The sequence below is a fragment of the Cuculus canorus genome, chromosome 2, assembly GCF_017976375.1.
Source record: "Cuculus canorus isolate bCucCan1 chromosome 2, bCucCan1.pri, whole genome shotgun sequence".
Classification (NCBI taxonomy): Eukaryota; Metazoa; Chordata; class Aves; order Cuculiformes; family Cuculidae; genus Cuculus; species Cuculus canorus.
Window position 1 is genome coordinate 43,603,464 of NC_071402.1, and position 26,190 is coordinate 43,629,653.

The window sequence follows — 26,190 nt, forward strand, 5'->3', positions numbered from 1 at the left end:
TTAACAGAACAGAGTAAAGCAAAGTAATAAAAACAGGATGAAAAATAAAATTCAAACCAAATGTCTTCATACCAGAAAAATATTTTTTAAAAAATCTAAATTTGGCGAAGTTCTTATAAATGATGATTTTGTGCAGAATAATGATTTTATTTTTTTCACTTGTTCTAATTTGATGGTCTGTACGTACTTGTGATTTTGATATCCATGTCTATGATTAAGTCTATGGTAAGAAAAGTTCAAGTAAAATACATTTAAAGGTTTTACTTTATCTTCAAAAGAATTGTTGACATACATACAAGGTATTAATTTCCTTCTAAGTGGTATTTCATTCTGCTTGTAAAACTAATTTGATGCAAGGCTCCCTTTAATACTGCTGCTGTTCCTTTTTCTTTAGTTTTCCGTATGTGCTCAGGCATCTAAAAATGATACCTGTATCTAATCATTTTTCCATTGGTGCAATCCATAATTGTTGGAAACAATACATAGACAAGGTTAAAAGATAGCTGACTGAAAGTTCTTATAAAAGTAGGAATTCAAAGCAAGCATTTGTCTTATGAATACGACTGAGAATTGTCCAAGTCTCTGCAAATTTAAGGTAAACTTGTCAGGAGCTTCAAAACCAGGTCTACATTAAGCAAGAATCCTCATTATTTTTCATGAAATGGTTATTTCAGCTAACATAAAATGTCATTGTACACATTTAAGAATTTGCTTAATTATTATAATCACTTACTAGGCAATGACGGTCAAGAGCTAATTTCACATTGATTTTTAAAGAACTCTTTCATAGTGTTAATGATTAGCTATACCATTTGCCTCTGATGTTCTAAATGTGAATTAATACAGATCCTCCAAAGAGAAAGTCACAAAACTTGCCGCACTATGCTCATTCCTACAGGAAGGAAAGGAGTCCTGCTGAAGGATGTGCTGCGAGGAAAGTCCTTGGCTTATATCCAGCTTCAGGGTAGTCCAGTATCTCTGCAGGATGGTATGACACCCGCTTGACTAATTAGTAATGATGTCCATGTTAAGTGAGAGTAATAAATTTGTCTAAGGCAACCAAGCATGGCTCATTAGGCAGGTCTTTTCAAATTTAGGCAGAATGCTTCTTTATTATTGAATAGTTACATCTCATTCCCTTCTGCAGAGGTAATCTTTTATGTTTTGAAAGACTGTTCTCTCCAGAAGTAGAAGTGCTCTTTTTCCATTACTTGTGTCTTTTCATTTTATCTTTGATGAATGCATCAGATATTCATATTTTGGTTATTATTTAAATCTGCTAACATACAAGAAACTCAACTTTTACTATAGTCAGTGACAGTTTAGTTGCTCTGCTCTACGAAGGTCTGTGCAGTAGAAAACAAAGCTTGGTCTACTAGTTTCATGATGGCATATTTTTTTACTCAGTGCTCAGAAACTGTCTGCAAGTCTGGTTTACTTGCTAAGTTATATGTAAGATAAAGAGTAATTTGCTGATGGAACTGTAAATATTAGTGACACTGGCAATCAGTTCTTGACATGAACAACAATTCATGTCAGACATTCAAAACCTCAGAGTTATATACCTGAGGTTTATAACCTCATTATTTATAATGAGGTTATAAACCTCATTCAAAAAATCAGAGTTATATACCTAAATACAAAAAAACAGACCTTGACTTCTGAGACAATTTTATTTCATCTGTTAAAATGAGGTAAATATTCATGTTTGTGATATTAATAATAATAATTCTTATTGCACAGATGAGAAAAGAAAAAACAAACAGTCTGTTTTCTTTTAGGACCTGTTTAGACAGTCCTGCAAAAAGAAAGCTGTCCCATCATAACCAAGATACAAACCTAGCACCTAAATTCTCTGAAGATAAAAAGCATTCTCCCATCAATTCAAGAGTGCAATAACTCCAAGGCAACTATAAAAACTAATCACATCATGCCTTTACACCTGTTGGCATCATTGCCCTTGTTATTTTATTCTTTTAAGGCTCCTTTCACTTGTCAGCTCCATCTATATAAACATATATCCTTCCTTCTAAGGGTTTCTAATGATCTACTTCTTTACCTGAAACTTTGGTAACACTTCTCTTGAGCATCACCATTAGTTGCTATGGAGACAGTTCTAGTAGCAGTTACAGGCAGCAGGGAACCCATTGACTCCACAGTGGAAAAAAAAGATACCACTTCTCCAACAAATCCTCATTAATCAAGTAATAAAGAAAAAAACAACTCATACAGACATGCATATGTTTGTACATATCTCATCTTATCTGAGCCCTTCTGAATTTTAATGTCAAAAAATGTAAAAAAGATGTTGAAATTGTGTGTGCTTATAAAAGCATTTAAATAAACACAAAATTACAAATAAACACAGAATTACAGCTAAACTAAAACCAGACAGAATACTTTTCAATGTTCAAATTTAATGAAAATATGTTTTGTGAAGGGGAAAATAATGATAATTACAGGATAAATTTTCATTTCAATTAAATTTCCATTAGAAAAGTCTGCCTGATTGCTTGAGAGAAACAGAAACCTTCATTCCTTGTAACCTATTAGGTACAGCAGTAAGTTCAAATTACTCTCTTATTCTGCCTCAATGGAAAAATTAATTTCCTGTTCTGCCTGATGAAAAGATGATGCCATCTCTAAGACTCTCACATGAATCAGAGAAAGAGTCAGAATACAAGTTTCCCCTGAGCCGGTGCCATAATTGTTCCTGTTTCTTAATGACCTCCACTCAGAAATGTGTTTATTTTAATGCCTTACGAGGAAAATCTTCATAATTTTCATAAAACAGATTAATTTTTTGCAGAAAAAAAAATAAATTCTAATACTTTCGAGAGAAGCATTGGTGGTTATTTTCCGCTAAAGAGAAATCAGAGACTAATGTAATCACAAACCTGGGTTAAAAAATTTACCAATTTCCTCTTTGGAGACTTATTAATGTTTTTTTACGTCTCCAAACTTTAAGGTGTTATTTTCTGGAATTTTATGAACAGATCCCAGAATAGTAAATATAATGACAATAAATAGTAAAGCTAGAGAGTGATCCTGATTTCACATTTTGAGACCACATTTACAGCTTTCTCAAATTTAAATAATTGTATATGGGTTTTTTTCGAAGTTAGTTCCCTCTCTGAGGATATATTTTATTTTCAGATTATAGTTAGAACAGCTGAATCAGTTCTAAGACATAAATTAGGAAAAAGAATGGAATTAGTTTGTCTGCATGAAATATACACATATGCAAAATGACTCGCTGAAATCACTTTTTTTCGATTGTTCCACGGGTTCCGTTCTTTGGAATGGCAATAACTACTTCAGGGACGGGAGGAAAGTTTTGCTACTCTTGAAGTAAAAAAAAAACCCAACAAGATAAGAGCTACTGACAAATTTAGATGTTCTGGGCAAAATTTGGCTGTTCCCCATTTTGAAGATTTCATTCATAGTATATAGGAAGACAAGAAAAGAAATCTACCAAAAATCTACCAATAATGCTGTACGAGATCATATTAGTGGATAAAATATAGAAATAATGCATCTCTCCAATCGTGTCACTCCAGCCTTGAGAAATGCTTTGATTAGACTAGGTCAATAAAAAGAAACCTTCTAAAACTTTGGATAAATCTTGAACATCTTAATAATGTTGCCTCTTTGCTTTCAGAAAGGACTCTTACGTGATGCTGTATAGTTAGAGGAACATCAAGATCTTTAACACACAGTGCCCATTAAATTTATCCAAATTAACACACCACAGATAAGGGATTGTATTACTATGTACATGTTGAAGAGAAATGAACTAACATCACATATAAAAATTATGGAAAATATAGATGACCAGGCCAGAAGTGTGGTCATCTATGACATATCTCTATGCAAGGCAGAAGCAGCTACATATCAGTTTATGCTTATAGGAATCCAATGATGCAACCTCAATGACCTTGTCAGGAACTCTTCATTCATTACTAAACAATACTACCATCTCAGAAGTTTTTCTTTATTGTATAATGGAAGCCAGCTTAATGATGGTCTTAATGCCAGTGGACATGGAGATAATTTGTGACTTTTACTATTTTTCTTATCTTATAAGACAAATGTAATTCTAGTTAGAGTGGGAATAGATCCTCTTTTCTTTGCAAACATTAACTATTATTTAATTTAGAACAGGAAGCAAACCAAAGACTGTTAAGAACTAAAACACTCAATAGTGTAGCACTTTTCCAAAGAGCTGGTACCTGGCTAAACCCTGGCTTAAATTCTAATTTTCCCTTGATGCAGCATTAATTTGTTCTTAAAAGGCATTCATTACTTATGCCTCCTAAGTAGTTTTGAGTATGTGTGAAGTGCTTCAGTGGAATTACATCAGGATGCAAGTCTCAGCCGAGCAAACTATATCCATGACAGACTTCAAAATACATTCTGTACTTTCATTTTATATGTTTATGTGTCTATTGGCATTAATTGTAAAATTTATCTGAATGTATAAAATATTCAGTAGTTTCCCGCGTGTTTTATATGATCCTTTTCCCATGTATGATTTATTAGAAATGGAAAAAAAAAGATTACAGGGAATTTAAGTGGGAAAATTAACATAACTATGTTTGAAGATTTTACGGACACTAACAGATAAATAAGGAAGGAGACGCAATTCTTCTGAGACACCAAGTTTGCCTTGATTAATATAGTAGGAAATTATAGCTGCACTGACATGAATGATACTAGCTGTAAACATCAATGATTCACCATCCTGACATATTGCTGCATAGACTGACACCTGAACATGTTTCCTGTTTTATGCTGAATAAAGTGTGCTTTTTATTGTAAATCTCCAAATGGTTTTGCATGACTGACTGAAGACAGAAAGCAGGTGACTGAACTACAGAAAACATGTTCTCACAATTAGAAGGAGATGTTTGGGTGAAGCTGAAGAATATCAGTAACTCAAGCAATCAAGGCAAATTTGCTGGTAGAGAAGTGCAATTTTGATACTATCCTTCATGATTTATCTGAAAAAATAAATAACCTTTTCTTTATCCCCGTGTGGAAAAAGTTGCTTAATTATTGAAATTATTTACCAATTTACCAACGATACTTCACTCTTGTTAAAACATACGTACTTGCACATGCACACATGCTCTAAATACAGATGTTAAAATGGCATATAAAAAACACTGGAAGGACCAAAAACCCATATATAGTTCAACCAGCTTCAAAGTACTGAAGAGGACAAGGCCAGCTGCCCCTTTCTGAAGCCAGTGATATAATTACCTGTTTTTCTGAAGTACTGAAGATTTGATTAATCCTAACACTGGAATTCATTAGCTGTTAATGGGGCTTTACCCCTCAGAACAGAAGGCAGGATGAAACAATCTTCTTCCAGAATAAATGAAAACTTTATTTATTTTTTTGTTAATTGGTCACAGCAAGTTCTACAACTAATTCTGTTGAAAACGACTCTTAGATACATTTTAATGTCAGAGGTGGTATCATTAAATTATCTTGCCTGACAAATTGCTCAATATGGATGACCGATTTTCATCCACATGTTAATGTCGCTGTGCTTGTAGTAGTGATTTGAATAAAACTGGTGGTACAAAAAAGAAAGTGGTTTATAAGCTATCAAATTCTCTTATCAGTTTCTTCCACTGATTAATTGTTAGCACCTGTACAGTTTATAATATCTTCCCAATATGAAACTGCCAAGCTTTAATTTCTACTTGCTCTTTCTGTTTTTCTTTAGAGAGTTCAGTGCCTTGTATTTTCTCTCTGTTAAGGTACTCCCACGCCATAATCAACAGACCTATTGCATTTTTACTAAATTATTTCCTATGCTTATCAATTTATGCATTTACTCACCCAGGTCTTCAGTTATTTGCGCTGCCATACATGTTCCTTTTCCATCAAACATAGCCCACTGCTGTTTGCCATTATTTCACAATGAATAATTTAACCCAATATAACCAAAATGTGATTTTTGCACTCAGCCTGCTTTACCTACTTTGCATATCAAAAATTATTATTTCAACCCAAAAAATTTTGACAATGAAGAGTTTCATACTGACATGGTATTTTGAAAACTTTCTACAGAACTGTATTTTATAATTCACAATTGTTGTGGTAGTGTATGAACATGAATGTCATGGTTTGGCAGGTTTTTTAACATTTTTGCTATCTAAAATTATAAATATTGCATTAGGGGATCAGTACTCGTTTGCTGACTTTATGCTAATTAGACTGGTTTTCATACAGTCAAAAGAGAGTTTTTTAAAATCTGCTTCAAATTTTAAAGGCCAGGGCAAGCCCCCCACCTCCCCTTTCTTTTCCTTGTAATCTAATGGGTAAAAAAAGTAAAAGAAAAAAAAATACAGTACTAAAAAAGTAGTAATTTATGAGAGGACTATTATAAATATGAATCCCCTAGCTAAAAATCACATAAAAGTCTTTGACATATCTGATTAAGGTGCAAACAATCCTGCCTTTTTGGTGCTTTGATGCTGAGTGAACCCTAAAAATTGAAAATGGCATCCCAGATTCCGATGTGGTTTATGAGAAGAATCGGAGCCTTTGGAATGGATGCTAACAGAGAAAGCACAATTCACATGCAGGGAACTATAAAGAAAACATTGGCCATGGTGACAGCTGAGCTCTGAGTTTTATATGACGTGTTTGAACTATAATCCTTTTCTGATCATTACATCAGTGAAGTTCTCTGATGAGTGTATTCATTAATATTTATTTATCATTTTAATATTTTTACCATCATCAGAAGGGGAAGTATTCTCTCATATTAAAGCACAAAAATTCAGTAGGATCTGGCAGTTCATATTCTCCACCGTAGTGCTTCTGACATGAAGAGGAACTTGAAGAAATCTCTCTAACTGAGGAAAACTACAATTCAATTTAAAAAGACAAACTTGAGGAAAAAGACAAACTTAAGGGTTGCCAAGGGAAGTTGTAGATGCTCCGTCCCTGGAGGTGTTCAAGACCAGGTTGGATGGGGCCTTGGGCAGCCTGATCCAGTGGGAGGTGTCCCTGCCCATGGCAGGGGGGTTGGAACTAGATGATCTTTAAGGTCCCTTCCTACCCTAACTATTCTATGATTCTATGGTTCTAAGTCTAACCAAAATTGCTCTTGTAAAGTTCATAGGCATTCTATTCAGAATTAAGGAGTGAAAGAGGGAGAAAAAATTATTTCAGTTTTACTTAGTACTAAGTCCTGTCCTGAATGAGGGACTGAAGTTGCCAACATACAGCAGAAAGAATAGCAGCATGCTTGGGTGAAAGTTGCATCCTAGTTTCTAATGATTATAAATCTAAATATGGAAAAAGTTTTTGAAACACCTCTTTCCAATCTAAACAATTCATGTAATGCAGACACCTTCTGATTAGTAAGTGTCGTCATAACATGTAGTAATTCACTTTCACAAAGGAGAAATGACCCAAGACCCACATTCTTTCTGGGTCTACAGAGGTGTTGTGGCAGTCCTGACCAGCACACTCAGTTCTGAAGGAATATGACATATGTTCTGCTCCTCCTCAGGATACCCAGCAGCCTGATCCGTACAGATGGAAATATGCTTGGAAAACATTAGTTCTAAAGCACTACTTCTAAATCCTGGGCAAATTCACATCAAAGTTCACACAGACAACTTGCAGATCCTTTCACTTAAAGCAAATAAGAAGCAGTACACTTACTAATAAATTTAGCATGTGAGAGACTTTTGTTGACACTATAGACAACTGACAAGAACCAGACCACATCCTTACTATGAAACTCTTTATTCTCCTAAAATGGTGTGTTCACATGCTCATTTGAAATGCTCCTTCAACTATGATAACTCTCAAGTTACACGACAAATTGTTTGGGAGAGTGCTGGATGGTCCATCTGGCTCAAAATCCACTGCAGTGGTCATTCTAAAATAAATCAAGAATATAGATGATGGTGTCTCATTGTCTGGAAATGTACTATGATATCTACATCAGGTAAATGTATATATTGAGCAGTTTGACTTTAGATAAGAACATGGAACTAAACACACTTAAGAGATACTGAGTGACGATATTCTCCTGCAAATAGCCATTACTATCTTCCTGCATCTCTGCACAATGACACGTGAATGTCTCTTCTGAAACAGAAACAGAAAATAATTCCATCTTCTTGAATTTCCTGAAAAGAATGACATTAACTCAGCCTCTGCCATGGAAAAACAGGAAATGCAGGAGAGGGAACACTCTGTAGCAGTAGAGACCAGGTTCTTTTTCTTCATTTTTTCATTAAGTTTCCTGAGCTATCATGATATCTATCAATCTCTGAGAATATGATTGCTTCAAACCCTGTTAGCCTGCCCTTTTCCCATTGAACTCATTCTCCAAGGAAAACAAATTTACAATGAAAGCAGCATGTGAGGTACTACAGAACAGAAGAAGTTTGAAAGTGATCACAAAGCAACAGAGTAACTTTAGTTTCTTCTGCTTCAGTAATATCCATAGGACTTGTACAAATCTGTCTAGAAACATACACTGCTAAAATGGAGACATTTATGACACTGGCATAAAAACTGAACAAAGCCTTGAGTCTCTATAGAGGTTCAATGTAGTAGTAGTAATGGGAAGCTGTTTTTCTTGGTTTTACTTGCTTTTATATTTAATAACACCATGGCTAAGCTCGATAGTACCTGCTGACGAGAACTAGACTATGGTGAAGATTAATACTCCGATGTCAGAAGCTGCAATTTCATTGCAATGATTTTTCTACTTCTATTTTTTATTATTTTCAGGTTTTAGTTAGCTAAACAACCTATTTGAAATATTTCAGCACTTTATAAGCTTGACCATGTTTACAGGCAATAAAGGAATAACTGAATATGTACAATATGATAAACACAAATGATTTTCCTATATCACTTAAACTCTAACTGCCTCTCTACAGGTGAATTACTATGGACAGCAAATGGAGGATCTGAACCTCTTCCCAGACAGTTTGGTGAACAGGATGATAAGAAAAAATGCATCTTTGTACTCTTTCTCTGCTACCACATAATAGTTCCAGGAAAGGATTTTGGTCTGACTCCTTGGCTGTACCTAACTGCTGCTATACGGCTGAAAAGAGGGAAAATATCCCTACATTGGTGTACAAGAACAGGAAGAAAAGGAGAAGGGGAGGAAAGAAAAATTATGAAAAATAAGTGAACGAGAAGGGTATCAACAAAGAAAAATGGCAGAAGAAAGGAAAATAAGAACTTTTAAATTACTGAGACATATATGACATAGGTGCTGTATATGTCTATTCAACCAGTGAAATAAAATCATAGAATCACAGAATGATAGAATGGTTTGGGTTGGAAAAGATCTTAGAGATCATCTAGTTCTGACTTCCTGTCATGGCCAGGGACACCTTCCACTAGGGCAGGTTGCTCAAAGCCTCATCCAGCCTGGTCTGGAACACCTTCATGGACGGGGCATCCATGACTTCTCTGGGCAACCTGTGCCAGTGCCTCACCACCCTCACAGGAAAAAATGTCTTCCTAGTATCTAAACAAAATCTCCCCTCTTTCAGCTTAAAACCATTACTCTTCATTCTATCACTACACTCCCTGTTAAAAAGCCTCTGCCCCTTTAAGTACTGGAAGGCTGCTATAAGGTCTCCCTGGAGCCTTATCTTCTCCAGGCTGAATAAGCCCAACTCTCTCAGTCTGTCCTCATATGAGATGTGGTCCAGCCTTCTGTTTGTCTTCGTGACCTTTAATCAGAGGTTACCAGAAAAAAATTAAAACGCATGTCACACGTGATATTTTTCATCTGTCAAAGACTGGTTGTGCTTTAAGAGCATTGTTCATATTACAGCCTCAATGCAATGTCTTCGCAGAGCAGATTAACTAACTTTTTTTTTTTAACTCTCTCACTACACGACTACTTCTAAAGAGTTAATATTTGCACACACTTGGCAGATAAAGGCCATAACACAGCAATGGGACATGTTCCGTTTGGAATGTTCTACTCCTTGCTGAAGACTCCAGATCTCACAGCAAAGTAGCAATAGAAGAACTCCTTTCACTATTCTGTTCTAGATTGCTAGCAGAGAGAGGGTTTTTTTCCTCAATAAATATTTTTGTTGCTAACTTTTGAAGTCTCTGATGTAAAACAGTTCTGAATTTTATCAAGCTGTTCCATCTGTAATCTGCTTCCTAAAGGAAAGTGCACCTATATCACATATAAAAAATAGGAAATGTGCCATGTACATGAGTACAAGGTCTTCCTAATGGTAAATACTCTTTTAAAATTTGATTTTTCTTACTTCTTTTTGATACTAGTCTATCTCCACCTAGATTAAACTTCAGAATAGACCAAATTACCATTTGCATAATTTTGACCTAAAACCCCCAAACCCAATATACAGAGGAAATCAATTCAGATGAACGGAAAGAGACTTTTTTTTCATTTCTTTTTCATCTCTTTTTCCTCTTTGCATGTTTTCAACTGAGAAATGCTGAGCATATGGAGAACTGTTTTTCACTCTTTTCAAAACACAGAGAAAATCACATACAAATTCAGAATTAAAAATTAAATACAGTGTGTAACAATGACCCTATGCAATTTGCTAATCACAGCTTTAACTTTCTAAACATATTTCATCACCTCTTACCATTTATTATAGTTAAGGCAATTAGAAGAAACTGGGAAAAAAAGACAAAATTTTTCAGAATGATATTGCCTGTTTTAAGGACTCTGCTCTCAGTCTGAGTGAAATCTCACATTGCAGTCACTGTTAGTTGCATCAATGTATTTAAAACCAACTGTATTGATTGCTATTTCTTTAGCTCCTTGGTTGGAAAAAGAAATGTTATACTGGTTAAATTTGTCATTAAAGTAAAGCTATAAAATCTGTACTGCATGGAGCAATAACTATTTTCCTAATCAAAATCAGTTTATTTGTAATTTTACCTTGCTTTTTGAAAATATTCCTTCTAGAGTTTTGATCTGTATCTACTGACACCAGGACTTTTGATATTGACTTCAAAAGGAAAAAATTGATCTTTTGGGGGTAAGTGGTTTCCAGTTGCAGTGCCTGGCTTGTCAACTGGTCTGACAATGTGGTAATTCATGTTATTGTTTCTCATCATACCTTGAGAATTTTACACATTATCTCATAAACAGAAAATGTTTTCTCAGCTCGTGTCCAATCCCAGGTAGTGACCTTTGGAAAAAAAACAACAAAAACAGGAAGAAAATTAAGTTATTTTTGTTTCTTTCAATAATTAAGTTTATTTAGAAAAAAAAATAAACTATCCCTAAAACTTTCTACTGTTTGTATCCAGGATGACCAAGCACTGCCTCAGAGCAAAAACTACCAGGGACCAGACTGTTCCATCCACGCAGTACTTTGGAGACATCCCAACTGTCTGCTTTGCATACAGGCTGCTCTATGCTGAGTGATGAGGCTTCTACTGGGAGCCTCCTGCCTACTTTGGGGTCACATCAAGATGCTGAGAGGACACAGTTCTTGAACTCCTCTCACTGAGCCTTGCCTATAAGAAGGCATGTTTCTCACCATCTTCCTTCTCATAACTGAATGCCACAATTTGCTCCCAGTCACCTACATTGTTTGCAAATTCATAAAACCAAGTTCTCCAACCTCGTAATGTCATAAACACATACCCACATGCCTCGAAATCCAGGGGAAAAAAACTAACAAGAAACAACAGAGTTAAATATACATTTTTTTTCTTACCAAGATTAATCTAATCCTAAATTCTCACAAAACAATATTTTAAGAATAGTCTATTTATTCTCTTAGTCTCAGGATGTGACAATTGCTTTTAACAGTATTAATTCTAGCAACTATTTTACACAAAAAACCCCAAACCCATAGATAACAGAGTTCAATAAAGTCATGTAAGGGTAAATGTTTCGAGAGTTAAATAAGACAGAGAGAGCTATATGAATATATTCAGTAAGGGAAGAGTCATGTTGGTATCATAGCAATCTATAAATAACTTTCCAAGGAAATTGTGAGAAAGGAAAGAATAGAATTATTCGCGGTCTCAAAAGACAGAAGAACACACAAGATGGATTAAAAATTGAGGCTATATACGAAAAAAGAAAAAATCTCAATGGTAAAAAGAAGTCAACAGTGGCCCAGCTCCAGAGGAAGATGATTGTATCATTACAGTTGTTAGTCAAGATTAAGAGGTTGATGAAGACAGAAGTTTATTTGGTTTTCAATACTTAAGAAGATAAAATTCTTTGAAAAATGTATTACAAAATGTTATCTCTGTCATATGAAGAAACTATTACATGAGACCAATTTATTTTTTATCTAAAGAAAAAACAATCGTGAATAGACACAACATGGCTAAGAAGTACTACAGGAATAAAACTTTGCCTTAGTATAAAACTTTCTTGATCCAAATGATTTTGGGATTGCATAAGTAAATTCCACCGCTAACTAATTTTTAGGTAAAGACACTATTGTAATTGAAAATCCTTTGCAGAAATCACAGTGAGGAATCAAAAGTTCAGAAATACAGTGTCATCGTCCCTTTTCTATTAGAATTCTACTTACTTGCAGTCATTCTCAAATTCAGTTTTCACTATCTTATTGACATATGTGTATTAAACCACATTTTAATGAGGGAGAGACTAAATACTGAGAGTCAACAAATCATTTGATATATACTGGGAAAGTAAAAAAAATACTGGAAATACATAATATTTATGCCTCAGTTTTAAGAAGCTATTCAGAGATGTGATGAACGACTTGTAAAATGCTTTTGTCAGGGAAAGAAAGGAGAGAAAAAAAAAACAACAGCTCCACTGTATACCAACCACACAAGCCAAAATTAGTTAAAAAAAGTAGTTCCTATTACTGCTGAAGCCCAAAACCTTTCAGAGCTGTGTTACCTTGGGAAAAAATACCATAACTCTCCTTTCTCCCCTTGTTTTCTGCTTTTGTTTGTACTTATAAAGGGACTTCTTTTCAGATCAAAACAATACTCTTCTTATACAGATATGTGTGAAGCAAAAGCAACTGTAGAATTAAGACACCCATAGAAATTGCTTGCCATTGGAACTTTTAATATTTTATTTTAAAAGCTTGAGTAGCAATAGAAAAGGTATTAGCACCTCTTTCTCAACTGAAGTCCATTCTCTCTGAGATTTACAACTATAAACTGTAAGAAAGTGAAACCCTCAAGACTTGATACACTTAATAATAAAAAAAAGAAAACATACCAGAAAATAACAGAAAGAGGAAAAAAGCAAATTTGTTTAAACCTTGCAAAATGCAAATAATATATTTAAGAATTGTTTATTTATCCATGTATAGAAAATTGACCAAGCAGATATAAAAGGAAGCAGGGGGAGGCCGCTGATACACACTGTTTGAACACATGCCTCCCTAATGTGGTAGACTTTGGCAGAGACCAGGGAAATAATTCCATTTGATTTTCTGGTTAAAAAGTTGGCAGCATATCTCTGTTCATAAAACAATTTAATCCGAGGAGTTTATATTGCAAATATAATTAAAACTGTTTTTCTTCTTATAATTATACTTTATGCGTCTCATAAACAGAAACTCTGAAACTCCAGCACAGAAAGTTTGTTCTTAATCTTTCGTAATCCCTGGAACAAATGAACAAATATATCTGCAGAATAGCAAACATAAGTGTGTGTACAACAGTTTGCATATAGAAAATAGGATTTTAGGAGTCCTTTCAACAAGACTACTGCAGTCTTTGATAAGATAATTTTGCTGGGCACATAAAAATGCAATTATTGCATAAATTACATGTTTTTTAGGCAGCTCTATAGGAACTCTACCTCTGCTTGTCCTTTAAAAATCATGTTTGTCATTCTGCTTCCCTCCTGCTCCAAGGAGGGAAAGTATATTTCTCTGTGTTTAAACTGTCTTTCTATTTTAGAATAAGAACCAGAATCTGGCAAAACAAAATCATGTTGTGCACACAGCTCAGCTGCAATAAAACCAGTGAAGACTTAAAGGATCAGTGGCTTGCCTCATACAGCAGTAGCTTGCCCAAATTGTCCTAACACACATCACTGGGGTTCATAGCCCTATTACAAACATGTTCCTCTCACATCCATTAAGCATCACTCACTACCCATTTATCCACCAGCACCATATTACTCCTGGAAACTTATGACTGAATCCTCAGTAAAGAGGCTTATATTGAATGGGAGCTCTTGGGATTGTTTGTGCTTGTCTTGTGTCTTGAATAGAAGTGACTTCATTTGATGGGCAGCAGGTCTGCCAAAGCCAGGAGAGCTGCTTTGAATTAAGGTACTTGGCTGCATAATCTTACACTTCTATCTGATCCTGAAAAATACCCATCAACAAAAGCCAAACTCACATTACTAGCCATGGATAGCTAAACTCCCATAGCAGTGAACTAGCCTATCAACATTTTCACACGTGAAGTTTTCAGTTCACAAGGACATCATCCATTCTTCGTCTTTCACATGTTCTTAAACACTTAGCCAAACAAAAATGAATAGAAACTGATGAATGATGTAAAGACTTGCAAGCTGGCTTTGAACTACCTCAGGAAAAGGTTGCCCAGAGAGGTAGTAGAAGTCATATCCCTGGAAACATTCAAGGTCAGGTTTGATGGGGCTCTGAACAACCTGACCTAGTGGAAGATGTCCTGCTCACTGGAGGAAGGCTGTAATAGACAACATCTAAAGGTTCTAAAGGTTCCGTCCAACTCAAACTATTCTCTATGAGTGAGACAGGGAGGAGCTACAGTCTGAATCTAGCAACACAGGATTTAGAAGCAGTCAAAAAGGTCACTCAATAAACAAAACAATCCACACAACTCTTCCTGCTGCTGGTATGGGACTGCTACTGGCTCGTAAGCTACTGGCTTAGAAGTCAGCTAGAGCACATCTCTATTTACTGCATTTTAGAAGCACCACAAAACTCTGAAAGTGAATTGCTGAGTGTGAGTCAACATCTAGAATTTTGCCCAGTGTTGCCAGTCAGATTCCAGTTAATACATTTAACCTAAACGATTTCATTTTCTTTCCTACCTTCCTTTTGTTGCTCAAGGGCAAGCAGCATCAAAGTTACATACAGGATAAAATCTACATACAGAGATATTGACATTTTCACAGCATGCAAAAAGCATTAATATTTCCCCAAATTTCAGCAGTTTGACTTTAAAATGATAGTTCTGCTTAAATCTAACCATCTTGCTTCAGGCTTGTTCTGCCTGCCACAGGAAAACAAAAAGCCCCTTTTCAGGACAAGTATATTTCTCTTGTATTTTTCTAAGTGCTCGGGTAAGCATGGGAAAGAAAGTTCTTGTTAGATGCCCAATCATCTGCTGAACATCTATTTTCCATCACTCATGAACTTACATACTCTGAACTTCTCAGTGTTTTAAGTTGCAATCCTGTTAGCTCCAAGAGTGTTATCTCATTATGGAAGTATTGTATATTTTACAAGAAATTATTTTATTAATAATATTTATTGTTGCTAAGCACAAGAAATATACTTACTGGAGGTGCTATAAATTTATACAGGGAAGATCCCCTCAGTGCTAGGAACTTTGGTGTGTACATTCGATCCTGAAGGGAGTCTTGTTCCCGTTCTTCCGTCCAGCCCATGTAGACTATCTGACAGAAAAATCAATAGTGTTGACAAATTCCTCAGACACTTTCTTCAAATGAATTGCAAATATTTCATGCAAGTAAGCTGATATCTGTCAAATTTTACATAGCTACAAAACTTGAACCACTGAAACAATATGGTGCATTGGCAGTTCACTTACAATCACGTATTTGTATAAAAGGTGTCTGTTACAACAATCTGAAAACATCAGAATTTGTATTGATTGTACTAGTAAAAACAAAAAGCCAAACCACATACTCAGTGGATGTTAAAGGTCTATTATCTCATTAAAAGCTCCTTGAAGTAATTCTACATATTTGCTGACAGATCACGTCAAAGGAATCTAATGCAAGTGAAGTGTAACAAACAACTAGGCAGGAATACAAAATAAAGTAATTGTCGTTACCCTGCAGCATTGATATGGTCTCCACATACAAGTACACAACTATACATTAGAAGATACTATTTTACAAATTTTATTTCCAAATAATGACAGGCTATTTCCTTCCCTCTCCTCCCCCCCCATCCCTCCAAAAATCTCTCTTTAGGATTTTAGATCCTCTGTGCTTCAGAATAGCAAATTAACAAACTGTTCTCAGACACTATTTTGAGCAGACTTCATCTACAGCTAAGAAGTAACCAGAATGCTCTTGACTTTTACCACTGCTTGCAGATCCTCTGACATAGAGCCAGAACTTATTCAAACCCATTTTAGGATCTAATTCCATACCATTAAGTTTGAGTAATTTAATATCAAATCCTTAAAGAGTAACAGAGATGAGTCACCACCACGCCAACCTCTGGAGAATGTCTAAATGGAGAGTAGAGACATCATGCAACTTTCGATTTATAACCGTGCCATTAGTGCATAAATGCCATAAAATGCAATTTCTAGTATGCACTGGTACACTACTGCTACAGAAAATAGATCTACCTGTATTTCATACAGTGCTGCTAATGGAAGAGATCTCTTTTTAATCTCTATATGAAACTGATTTCTACACTAATTAGGCATGGGAAAATCTCTGTCTTAAATGTCAGTAATGGATGTGCAAGGAAAACAGTTCAGGAAAAATGACTACAATCAAATGAATACTCAATAAATTAGTAAGTTTACCAACAGTATACAAGTACCTCAAAAGAATGTTTGTACTGCATGTTTTATCCTTTGAGATTTTGTATGTCATATACTCTTACAAAACCTGATTTACAAAATTTTATTTCATTACTATCGTGAAGAAGATTTTCATTAACAGTGCTAAACAGAAAATACAGTAAAAGGAGAGGGATTTCTTTCTTTCTCCTTCTTTCCTAATTTCCTAGTTTGTTTGTTTGTTTGTTTGTTTGTTTGTTTGTTTCTTTCTTTCTTTCTTTCTTTCTTTCTTCCTTATTTCTGTTGTATTTTCTTGTAACACACTGAAAATTAATAGCGTCTTTTAAATTCCCATGTATGAAAACTACACTACTAGTCTCCATCCCAGCTTATTAGATATTTAATGGTCTATAAACAAAGACAGGGAGAAAGTCTATTCCCCTAACACAGTGAAACCTCAAAACATAATTCTTTTGCCAAGTACAGACACTAATAGTGTAATACAGTCTTGAGTCCAATGAATAACATGATTTTAAGTATCCGCTGCTTTGGCAATTAAACAAGTTTATAAAACCCCAAAAGAAGACTGAGCTGTACCACAATACTTACGAACACAAGGAGAGTTCTGAACACTATACTGTCATGCAATAAATAAAATGCCACTTTCTCTGAAATCTCATTCATTCCTGAATGAAGAAATAGTCAGAAAAAGACCCCAAAACAATGCCCCCAAAAATGTCAGGTACAGTGAGAGAATTTTCAAATTATTGTGATACAATGTTTATTCAGATTTCTCTACTTCTGCTGTTTCATATATTATCCAGTGCAGGATAAACATGGATCTTCATCTGTCTGACTTGGTAGGATCTGTAGAGCTCAGTTATTGAGAAGGGCTACACAGAAAAGTAAAATTAGTATAAAAAAGCCTATATTAATATGCGCAGAAGAATGGCACATTTTTGTTTCTAATGGAATGAGAATGAATGATGTCTAATTTCTAGGAATTGAGATATCTATTCTTTTAAATTAATTAAACTGGATTTATTTGGTTCCATCTTTTATTTGTTCCATTAAAATTGGACACACAGTAAGATATCATCTTGCCTGATTATATTTAATGTCACTGTAGCACTGTAAGTAATCTGTTTTCAGTTACAGTTTTTCTTTTTCACATTCCTCATTTCTACTTCTACTATTCATCAGAATAACAGAATACAGTTGCTCATGCTGTGCAGACATATTGATATTTCACATTTGATTGAATTAATACTAAAACAGCAATGAAATTTAAGGCAATTGTTCCTTCAGATATTCCTCCCTTGCCTCTGTAGATCATGAGGAGAAATTAGATTACTTTTTAAGACAATTTTTTCATACTAAATTTTTATTAATAAAAAGACATTTCTCTTTCAGACTAAGCACCTAGTATTAAACATGCAAAAGAACTTCTAAGCAAAGGCTTATCATTATGATTATCATTAGGAATATTTACAAAGTTGTGTGAATGCATTTGCTTATTCACATGTGTGGATTAAAAAAGCACAGGCTACATTGTGGAAAAAGTACAAAACTGAACAAATACTTGATAATTATTTTACTTATGTATTGCTAAAGTGATCTCGGTTTGTCTAAACACACTGAAAGTGTGACATCAGCAAAAATATTGCAATTTTGAAGCTGAGAAACTGCTGTTTATAACTTAAAGTTATAAAATAGAAGACACATTCTTGAGACACATTACTAATAAACATTTTGACATCTAGAAAACTTTAACTATGTACAACTTCAAGAAAACTATTTGTTTCAGATGGCATTTTAAGTTTCCAAATTAATAGTTCATATGTATATATGTTTTGAAATAGTGAATGAATATGAAATTTGAGTTTTGGAACATATAGCATTTTAATGTTACACAGGTAGCCTTGTCCCAAAACATGGAATTTCACTATATTCTATCTGAAAATACATGTTTACAACCACAGACAAATGATGAATGGAAATAAATATGAACCACAAATAGACAGTGCATAGCATATCCCTTTAAAAAATTTAAAAAGAGGTTAGTTTTTTAATTTTAGAAAAGCTCTTTTAAGTCCCTATGAACTGCTTATCGTTATTCACAAAGATGGTGGTGGTAGGGAAAACAGATTTTATTTGTGATAACATCCCACTTAAAAGATAATTTTTGCACTTCTAGTTTATGGCTGAATAACTTATTACTGTTTATGGGTTAAATCATATGCAGTTTAAAAAACCCCTACATCTAAATGATAAATGATACACAACACTTTCTTCAGTCAAAAATCCATAATGTCCTAATTTAGTATGTGCTTACATCACATAGGCATCTTAATTAAGCAAGATAAATTGCCGTATTTCATATAAGTCAAACATATCACCACAATGTCTTAAATAGTTTTGACTTTCAGAAAGAATTCTCTAGAGTTTAACACATATTTTACTATATTTTAGGAAGAATGGTAAGATAAAAACACAAGAAAACATCCCCAAAAAGAAACTTAAATGATACGTGACATTAAATAAGTGAGGTGATTCAAAGATCAAAAAAGATGCACTGATAGTTTTTTATCTTGGAAGTCTCATATTCACACCCATATTATGTGAAATAGTGCTGTAGGGCAGCAGGATAAACACAGACTCAGAAGAAAATTAATACGCCAGGCGACACAGGGGAAAATAATGAGAGATGAAGAACTCAGATAGTGCTCTCTACTCTGGTTTTAATATCCTTGTCTCAGTGTGATAGTCTCAAAATTCATTATAGTCATTTGTTATCAGAAAAAACAATAAAAACACATTAAAATGGAACAAAAAGTCTGATTATAATGAAATAGTTGACAAAATCAGTCTTGTATTTAAAAGGCTTAGGATTTTTATGCTGAGTAAGATTTTTTCAGTCAACGGAAGAACTAATCATATACATTTTTTTAATGAATGCTAGAAAAATTCTGTTCTACTGTAAATATAATTAAATTGTCTCCTATCCTATTTTTCTAGCTTGTGAAATGCCTGGCAATCTTTCCACAATTATTTCTTTTTAGAATTCCTCTGAATTATTTTCTATCTTCTTCACAAATAAAGGCAGCCTGGAAGTGAAAAATAATCTCAAAGAAACAGAAGACAAGTGACAATGAAAGGTCATTTTATGTATCTTTCATATTAGAGTTAAAAGAATTTAAAGTCTTATTTCTTTCATTACGTTTTGTGACAAATAAACTTCAATAACTGTCAGTATTTTCCAGAAAATCATGCTATGAAATTATGAACAGCTTTGGCAAATATCCCCTTTGACTTTTATTCCTGAACTTCAAAAGTTAGACATGCAGTATTTTTGTTTTCAGTTGCGGTCCCAGGCAATCTGCTCTAGGTGTTCTTGCTTGAACAAGTGTGGGGCAAGTTCACTCCCAGAGGTTCTTTATAACTTCAACTGTTCTGAGATTCAGTGAAATAAGAAAAATTATGAATATATAAACCCAGAAAATAATTGCTTGCAAAATAGTTTACTCCTTGAGTGTTCCTCTATCGCCTCCTTTTTATCCTATGTGCTTTAGGGCTCTCACTACCAAAGTTCACCTTCACATATTTGAACCACCTACCTACTAACAGATCATTCAGTCTCTAACCAGTTCACTTACTATTGGAGATTCTAAGAATGTTATGGAAAATTATAAGATTACACATGTATTGAACCTCATATAGAATAATTTCCTTCTGGGAGAGAATTTGTGTTGTCATCTTGTTATGAGACCAAGGCTGAGTATACATTTTCCATTTGGTTTTGTCTCATTTCACACAAAAAATTAAGGAAATATTTAACAGGCTTGAAGCAAACAGTACCAAGGAAAGCAGAAAATCCTTCTTAGTTATGGTAGATGATTTTTCCTTTACACGCTAGGTAACTGAAAGCTAATATGAAAGACTGAAAGCAGAGCATATTTGCTTTCTTAGCATACTAGGCTATAATCAGAGTGAAGACATTTTTTCATTTTTTCAAACTTGCCTGGACCTTTGCAGATATTTGCCAAACATTAATAGCACTGTTTGAAAAGCCTGCATTATAGTTTACACTACACCCACACTATCCCATGAGAAATTTTGGCATCTGCCCGATGATATCCACCATATCTTGCTAGAATTCAGGACTATATTGACCACTTCATGCCTTCACTACTTTCACAGATTTGAAAAGTGGTGGATACAAGACAGCTTTCTGAACAGGGAAATTTCTGTACGTTGCTTTACTAGATCTCTCACAATCATCTTGATATAATCTGCTATTCCAGAGCAACATTTTGTCTCATTCATTCAATTATACATCCAAGGTTACATGTTAATAGCTACAGTTTATTTCAAAGGACTCACTTTACTTATTTAAAACTTCCAAGAATCTGTTCACGGAAATAAACTCTGCTACAAATCAATTTGAACATTAATTGAGCAACTGTGTGCCTTTGTCAGAATGTCAACATTAAAAGTTGGGGGGTTTTGTCTCCTTTAAATTATTCAAGACAATGAACAATTACATGCATTTAAAATTCATTACAGTTTGAATTTGTTCATTTTAATAGAGGTGATTAGCATTTAGAAAGTACAGCGTTCCTGTGTTAAGACTTTTTCCAAGAAAGACCTTATGCAGCTGTTTTTGCAAAGACAGATTTGAATGCAAACTGCAGTATTAGACAACAATCTATATTAATTTGGGTGGGGGGTGAGAAATTGCTAGAAAGAATCAGTACAAAAATAGCTCATGTTAGTCCTGGCTTGCAGGATATTGACTGGGTAATTTTTTAAAAATAAGACAATCAACAACTAGAATACCAACCCAGTATGTGGTGAACTCCCTGAACTGCAGAAGGGATTGCATTTTACATAGGACTGAGTTAAGCATTTTCCTAGATAATAGGTATGGTAGCTGGATGATGAAAAAATATATCTTGTGTTATCTAGACAATCTGTCTTCCTCACTTGAATGAGCCTCCTTTCTTCTTATAGAGACTTCACTTGTTTACCTGCCACATAACTTATCTTCAGAGCAATTTAGAGCACCCCTGAGCAGGTTCATCTAGCTGCCAGGTTTATCACTGAGGAGACTTAGTCCCGCTGCCATCACAAGTGTTTTACAGCCAACGTGAGAATCTCAGACCTCCTCTGATACTCACAACAAAACAGCTCTCAGTAAACCCTTTGATAATGAGCAGGTCCCACAAATGTCCTGACTAAAAAAATTAATATGTATGACATTGTCATAATTTCCCATCCTTTTGCTGTTGTGTACTGTAAACAGTAGACTTCTGTTGGTTTTTTTTTTACTGGAAAAACATCTTAGACATACAGTCATATTTGAATTCATATTTGAATCCATACCTGTCCATTTTTTACCTACTGAATTTACAAGCAGGTACAAGCAGGATAAAATTTCTAAGCTTTTTGAGTGTTTAGACAGATAACAGTGTGAAATATAAAGCACAACACTCAAGTGGCAAGAAAGTAAACATCATCTTTTCTAAAGCCTAGTAGGTTGACTGTGTTTAGGAGTTATCTTTTGATTAATGTCTCTTTTTCCCCCTCTTCTAGATGTTCATAGTATAAATGTAATACATTTTTGAGGCACTAACACATGAATGAGTCAAAGAAAAAATATTTCAGATAATCGACCAGGAGGGTATGGCCTCTCCTTTCTGATGAACGATGTGTCACATTCATCTTTGTCACCTCAGGTTAGACTACTGAAATATGCTGAATGAAGAAAAAGATCAGACTATTACAAGTCACTAGGCAGTGTCTTTCAGACTTTTGATGGTGTAATCGAGCAAACAACTGACATATTCATCTTTCTCAGATAACAATAAGAGTGAATCACTTATGAAATAAATTATTATTATTATTCCTAACTTACCACAGGAGTAGTTTTCAATTAGATTTCAATGACTTGTTCTACATATTGCTTTTATTTCCATTTTCTGTTCTCTTAAAAGGACTAGTAAACAGAAGTTGGACAGGACTAGTGTGATTTAGGCTACCAAGCTGTCTCTGAGAGATCATACTACTCATGTAACTGCTTTCCCAACATCCTGAAAGCCTGTTAAATTTCTGCTTACTGAGCTCCATCCAAAGGGAGAAGTAGCCTTAAAAATGCTAGAAACCCAAATGTCTGAGTATATAGAAAATCCAGAAGATGGGTAATAGATTTGACTTGTTTGAAACTAATTTTAGCAAACGAGAAGCTCAACATGAGCTGGCAATATGCAATTGCAGCCCAGAAGGCACACCGTGTCCTGAGTTACATCAAAAGAAGCGTGACCAGCAGGTCAAGGGAGGTGATTCTGCCCCTTTATTCCTCTCTTGTGAGACCTCATCTGGAGTACTGTGTCCAGTTCTGGAATCCTCAACATAAGAAGGATATGGAGCTGTTGGAATGGGTCCAGAGGAAGGCTACAAAGATAATCAGAGGGTTGGAGCACCTCCCATACGAGGACAGGCTAAGAGAGTTGGGGTTGTTCAGCCTGGAGAAGAGAAGGCTCCACAGAGACCATATAGTGACCTTCCAGTACCTGAAGGGGGCCTACAGGAAAGCTGGGGAGGGACTGTTTACAAAAGCTTGTAGTGATAGGACCAGGTGGAATGGGTATAAACAATTGAATTCTTTTTTTTTTTTTTGGTTAATCATCATATTGAATAAAATCTGACAAACAACACTATTGTTTAGATAATATAAAATTAATTCTGAGTAAAAATTCTTGACAGTCATCAAATTTATCACATACTAAAAAAATCACTAACTGAAAGTTTAAAAAATGTCTCTGAAACATCATCAGAAACATATTTGGTACCAAAGCATCTGGCTTAAACTTTCCTTTTTGTTTCAGATCATTCTGCATGTCAATCTAATAAGCTAGATGCCATTAGGAAATCAAGCATGTATTTACACTTATTTCATACTTCTTAACCACATATCATCTATCAGAATATTCTGAAAGTCATAGCTTTTTCATTTTTTTTCCTTTTAAAAGGATATTCAGTGGCTTTTGAAGACTACATTTGAAGAAATTACAGTTGAGTAGAAAAAATTGCAGCATTTCCAAAATGGTGACAAAGAGTATTCATCTCCCATTACAGCTAAATAGAGGTAACATGGGTCATTTCTTTTCTCTTTTCACATGCCTTCAGAGTTTGAACTTTCACTCATAATAGTCTGAAAAACAAATTATCTATTTTTATAAAAAGATGTAAATATTCTGCCATTGAAAGCCAGAATATATGCCTTGCTAGGTCTACAGAATCAGATTGATTCACTATGTTCCTGGGATTATGGTAAAGAAATAATGTATCAAAGCACCTTTGATGACTTCTAGTGCTTAAAATATTCTGAATTGAATTATTTTTGTTGGTGAGAGATATTATGATATCTCCATTCTTAAAGATAGTTAGAAGTTGACTGGGGCAAGTCCTGAGCAACTTGATTTACGTTCACCATTCTCTGAGGAGTGTTTTGACCAGATGACCTATAACAACTCATTAAATTTAAATAATTCTGTGATTCTGTGAGTCTTCAGCCTCAAAGCTGCCTTAACTGTCTTGAAATCTGTATTAAAATAGTCCTGACTTACTATTCATAGCCAATTAGCTTGTTGTTATTAAAGTGCCACATTATTCTTCGGTGGCGCACACACAGGAGTACATATCAAATATAGTAGTTCAAAATTCATAGTCCATTTGTAGCTGTCTGGGATTTTCAAAACACACACATTTTATATCTAACCTAATTTTCAGTGGGACGGTGTATCAAACTTCTCACTACAGGCTGTCATCCTCAAAGTACATTCTGGAACGGAATTTTTAGTACAAACTGCTGGTATGTAAGGCACCCTTGACAGTGGAGATAGTAGAACTCTTCTGTTGCTCATAAGCAGATATTGAGAAATAAAAGATGACTGGAAGAAGTCTGGAACAAGTCTTATGAGGATTGGCTGAAGGAACTGGGGTTGTTTAGCCTGGAGAAGAGGAGGCTGAGGGGAGACCTTATTGCTCTCTACAATTACCTGGAAGGAGGTTGTAGAGAGGAGGGAGCTGGCCTCTTCTCCCAAGTGACAGAGGACAGGACAAGCAGGAATGGCCTCAAGCTCCACTAGCAGAAGTTCAGGCTGGACATCAGAAAAAAAAAATCACAGAAAGGCTCATTGGGCACTGGCAGAGGCTGCCCAGGGAGATGGTTCAGTCACCATCCGTGGAGGCATTTAAAAGACGGGTGGATGAGCTGCTCAGGGATATGGTTTAGTGGTTGATAGGAAGAGTTGGACTCGATGATCCTAGTGGTCTTTTCCAACCTAGTGATTCTATGAATCTATGATTCTATTATGAAAGGGAAAAGATCAATGACCACCTATGATCCATAGAATTCTGTTTAGACACTGTTCTTAGAAATGAAAGAGATTAAATATTTTTCCTTTCACAGATTATGATATGAAGCACAAATCATCTGCATAGAAGTAGAATAAGTGAATGAGAAAGAATGAGATGCTTATTCACCTCTCCTCTTGAAGTAAACTGTAATTAAAAACAGTTTCTTTAAGCCTTTTGAGTTCCAGGTACTCTTTCAATAGATCTACAGCTGAAGTATATGCTTCATTGATTCCAATTAATTTATTTAGATGATATAATTCCCCAATGAATAGTATGTGTATAGGCTTACCAAACACCTTCATTCTAATCTACTAAAATGAATGCTGTTCTTGGGACCTTTTACACTCACTTGATGCAATAAAAAAGAGATTACAATAAAGCATTGTGATGTTATTTATTTCTAGCCTTAGCCTCCAGTGAAAATTCTAAAAAGGCCACGCAGAACAAACTTATGTCTGGTAAGCTATGGATATTAACAATTCCTCATTTAAAGTGAGGCTCTAGTAAAAAAAAAAAATCCCCATACTTAATCTTTCTAAGTATAACTGTAAAAATAGATGACCTGTATCTTTTGCAGATATGTCAAGTCAATTTTCCCCCTTTTCTTACTTCTCTTTTCTGCCATTTTTCAGAAATTTTTCAGAGAGCAGGGAGGTACTGGACATCAGTATCATTCAAGGCATCTACTTGATGCTGAAAATCACTTCTTGTCCCTCTGCTTTGTTGCCCTGTTTGGGTAGCAGCTAAAACCATAGCCCAACAATAAAAGATGCAAACATTTATTCTATTAGAACAAAAAGTGGCTCTTTCTGGTTTAGCATTGACTACTAATGTTCCAGTTTCAGACGTTATAAATATCCAACCCCCAAAAAAATCTGTCTTTTAAATTGCAGACATCTCTTTAACTGATCTTTTTATGCTACATATCCCATTTCTTGGGTAAGTGGCAAAATATCCAATTGAAATATGTTTAGAGACTAAAAGTAGGACTTACTTATGTCATACATATAAATAGGACACAGGGATAAAATGATGCAGCAAAAGAAATCC

At 34.8% G+C, this 26,190-nt stretch overlaps 1 protein-coding gene across 6 annotated transcripts in view; it reads right to left on the reverse strand.

The window, feature by feature from the left end:
* SNTG1 (syntrophin gamma 1) overlaps nucleotides 1–26,190 on the reverse strand; it is a 332,986-nt gene that overhangs the window by 36,204 nt on the left and 270,592 nt on the right. For all 6 annotated transcript variants that reach the window (XM_054060096.1, XM_054060099.1, XM_054060101.1 and 3 more), the window contains 2 exons: nucleotides 15,515–15,631; nucleotides 11,121–11,192 (listed from right to left, as the gene is read on the reverse strand). In XM_054060096.1, coding sequence (XP_053916071.1) covers nucleotides 11,121–11,192; nucleotides 15,515–15,631 — 189 coding nt within the window. The remainder of the gene's footprint in view (nucleotides 1–11,120; nucleotides 11,193–15,514; nucleotides 15,632–26,190) is intronic.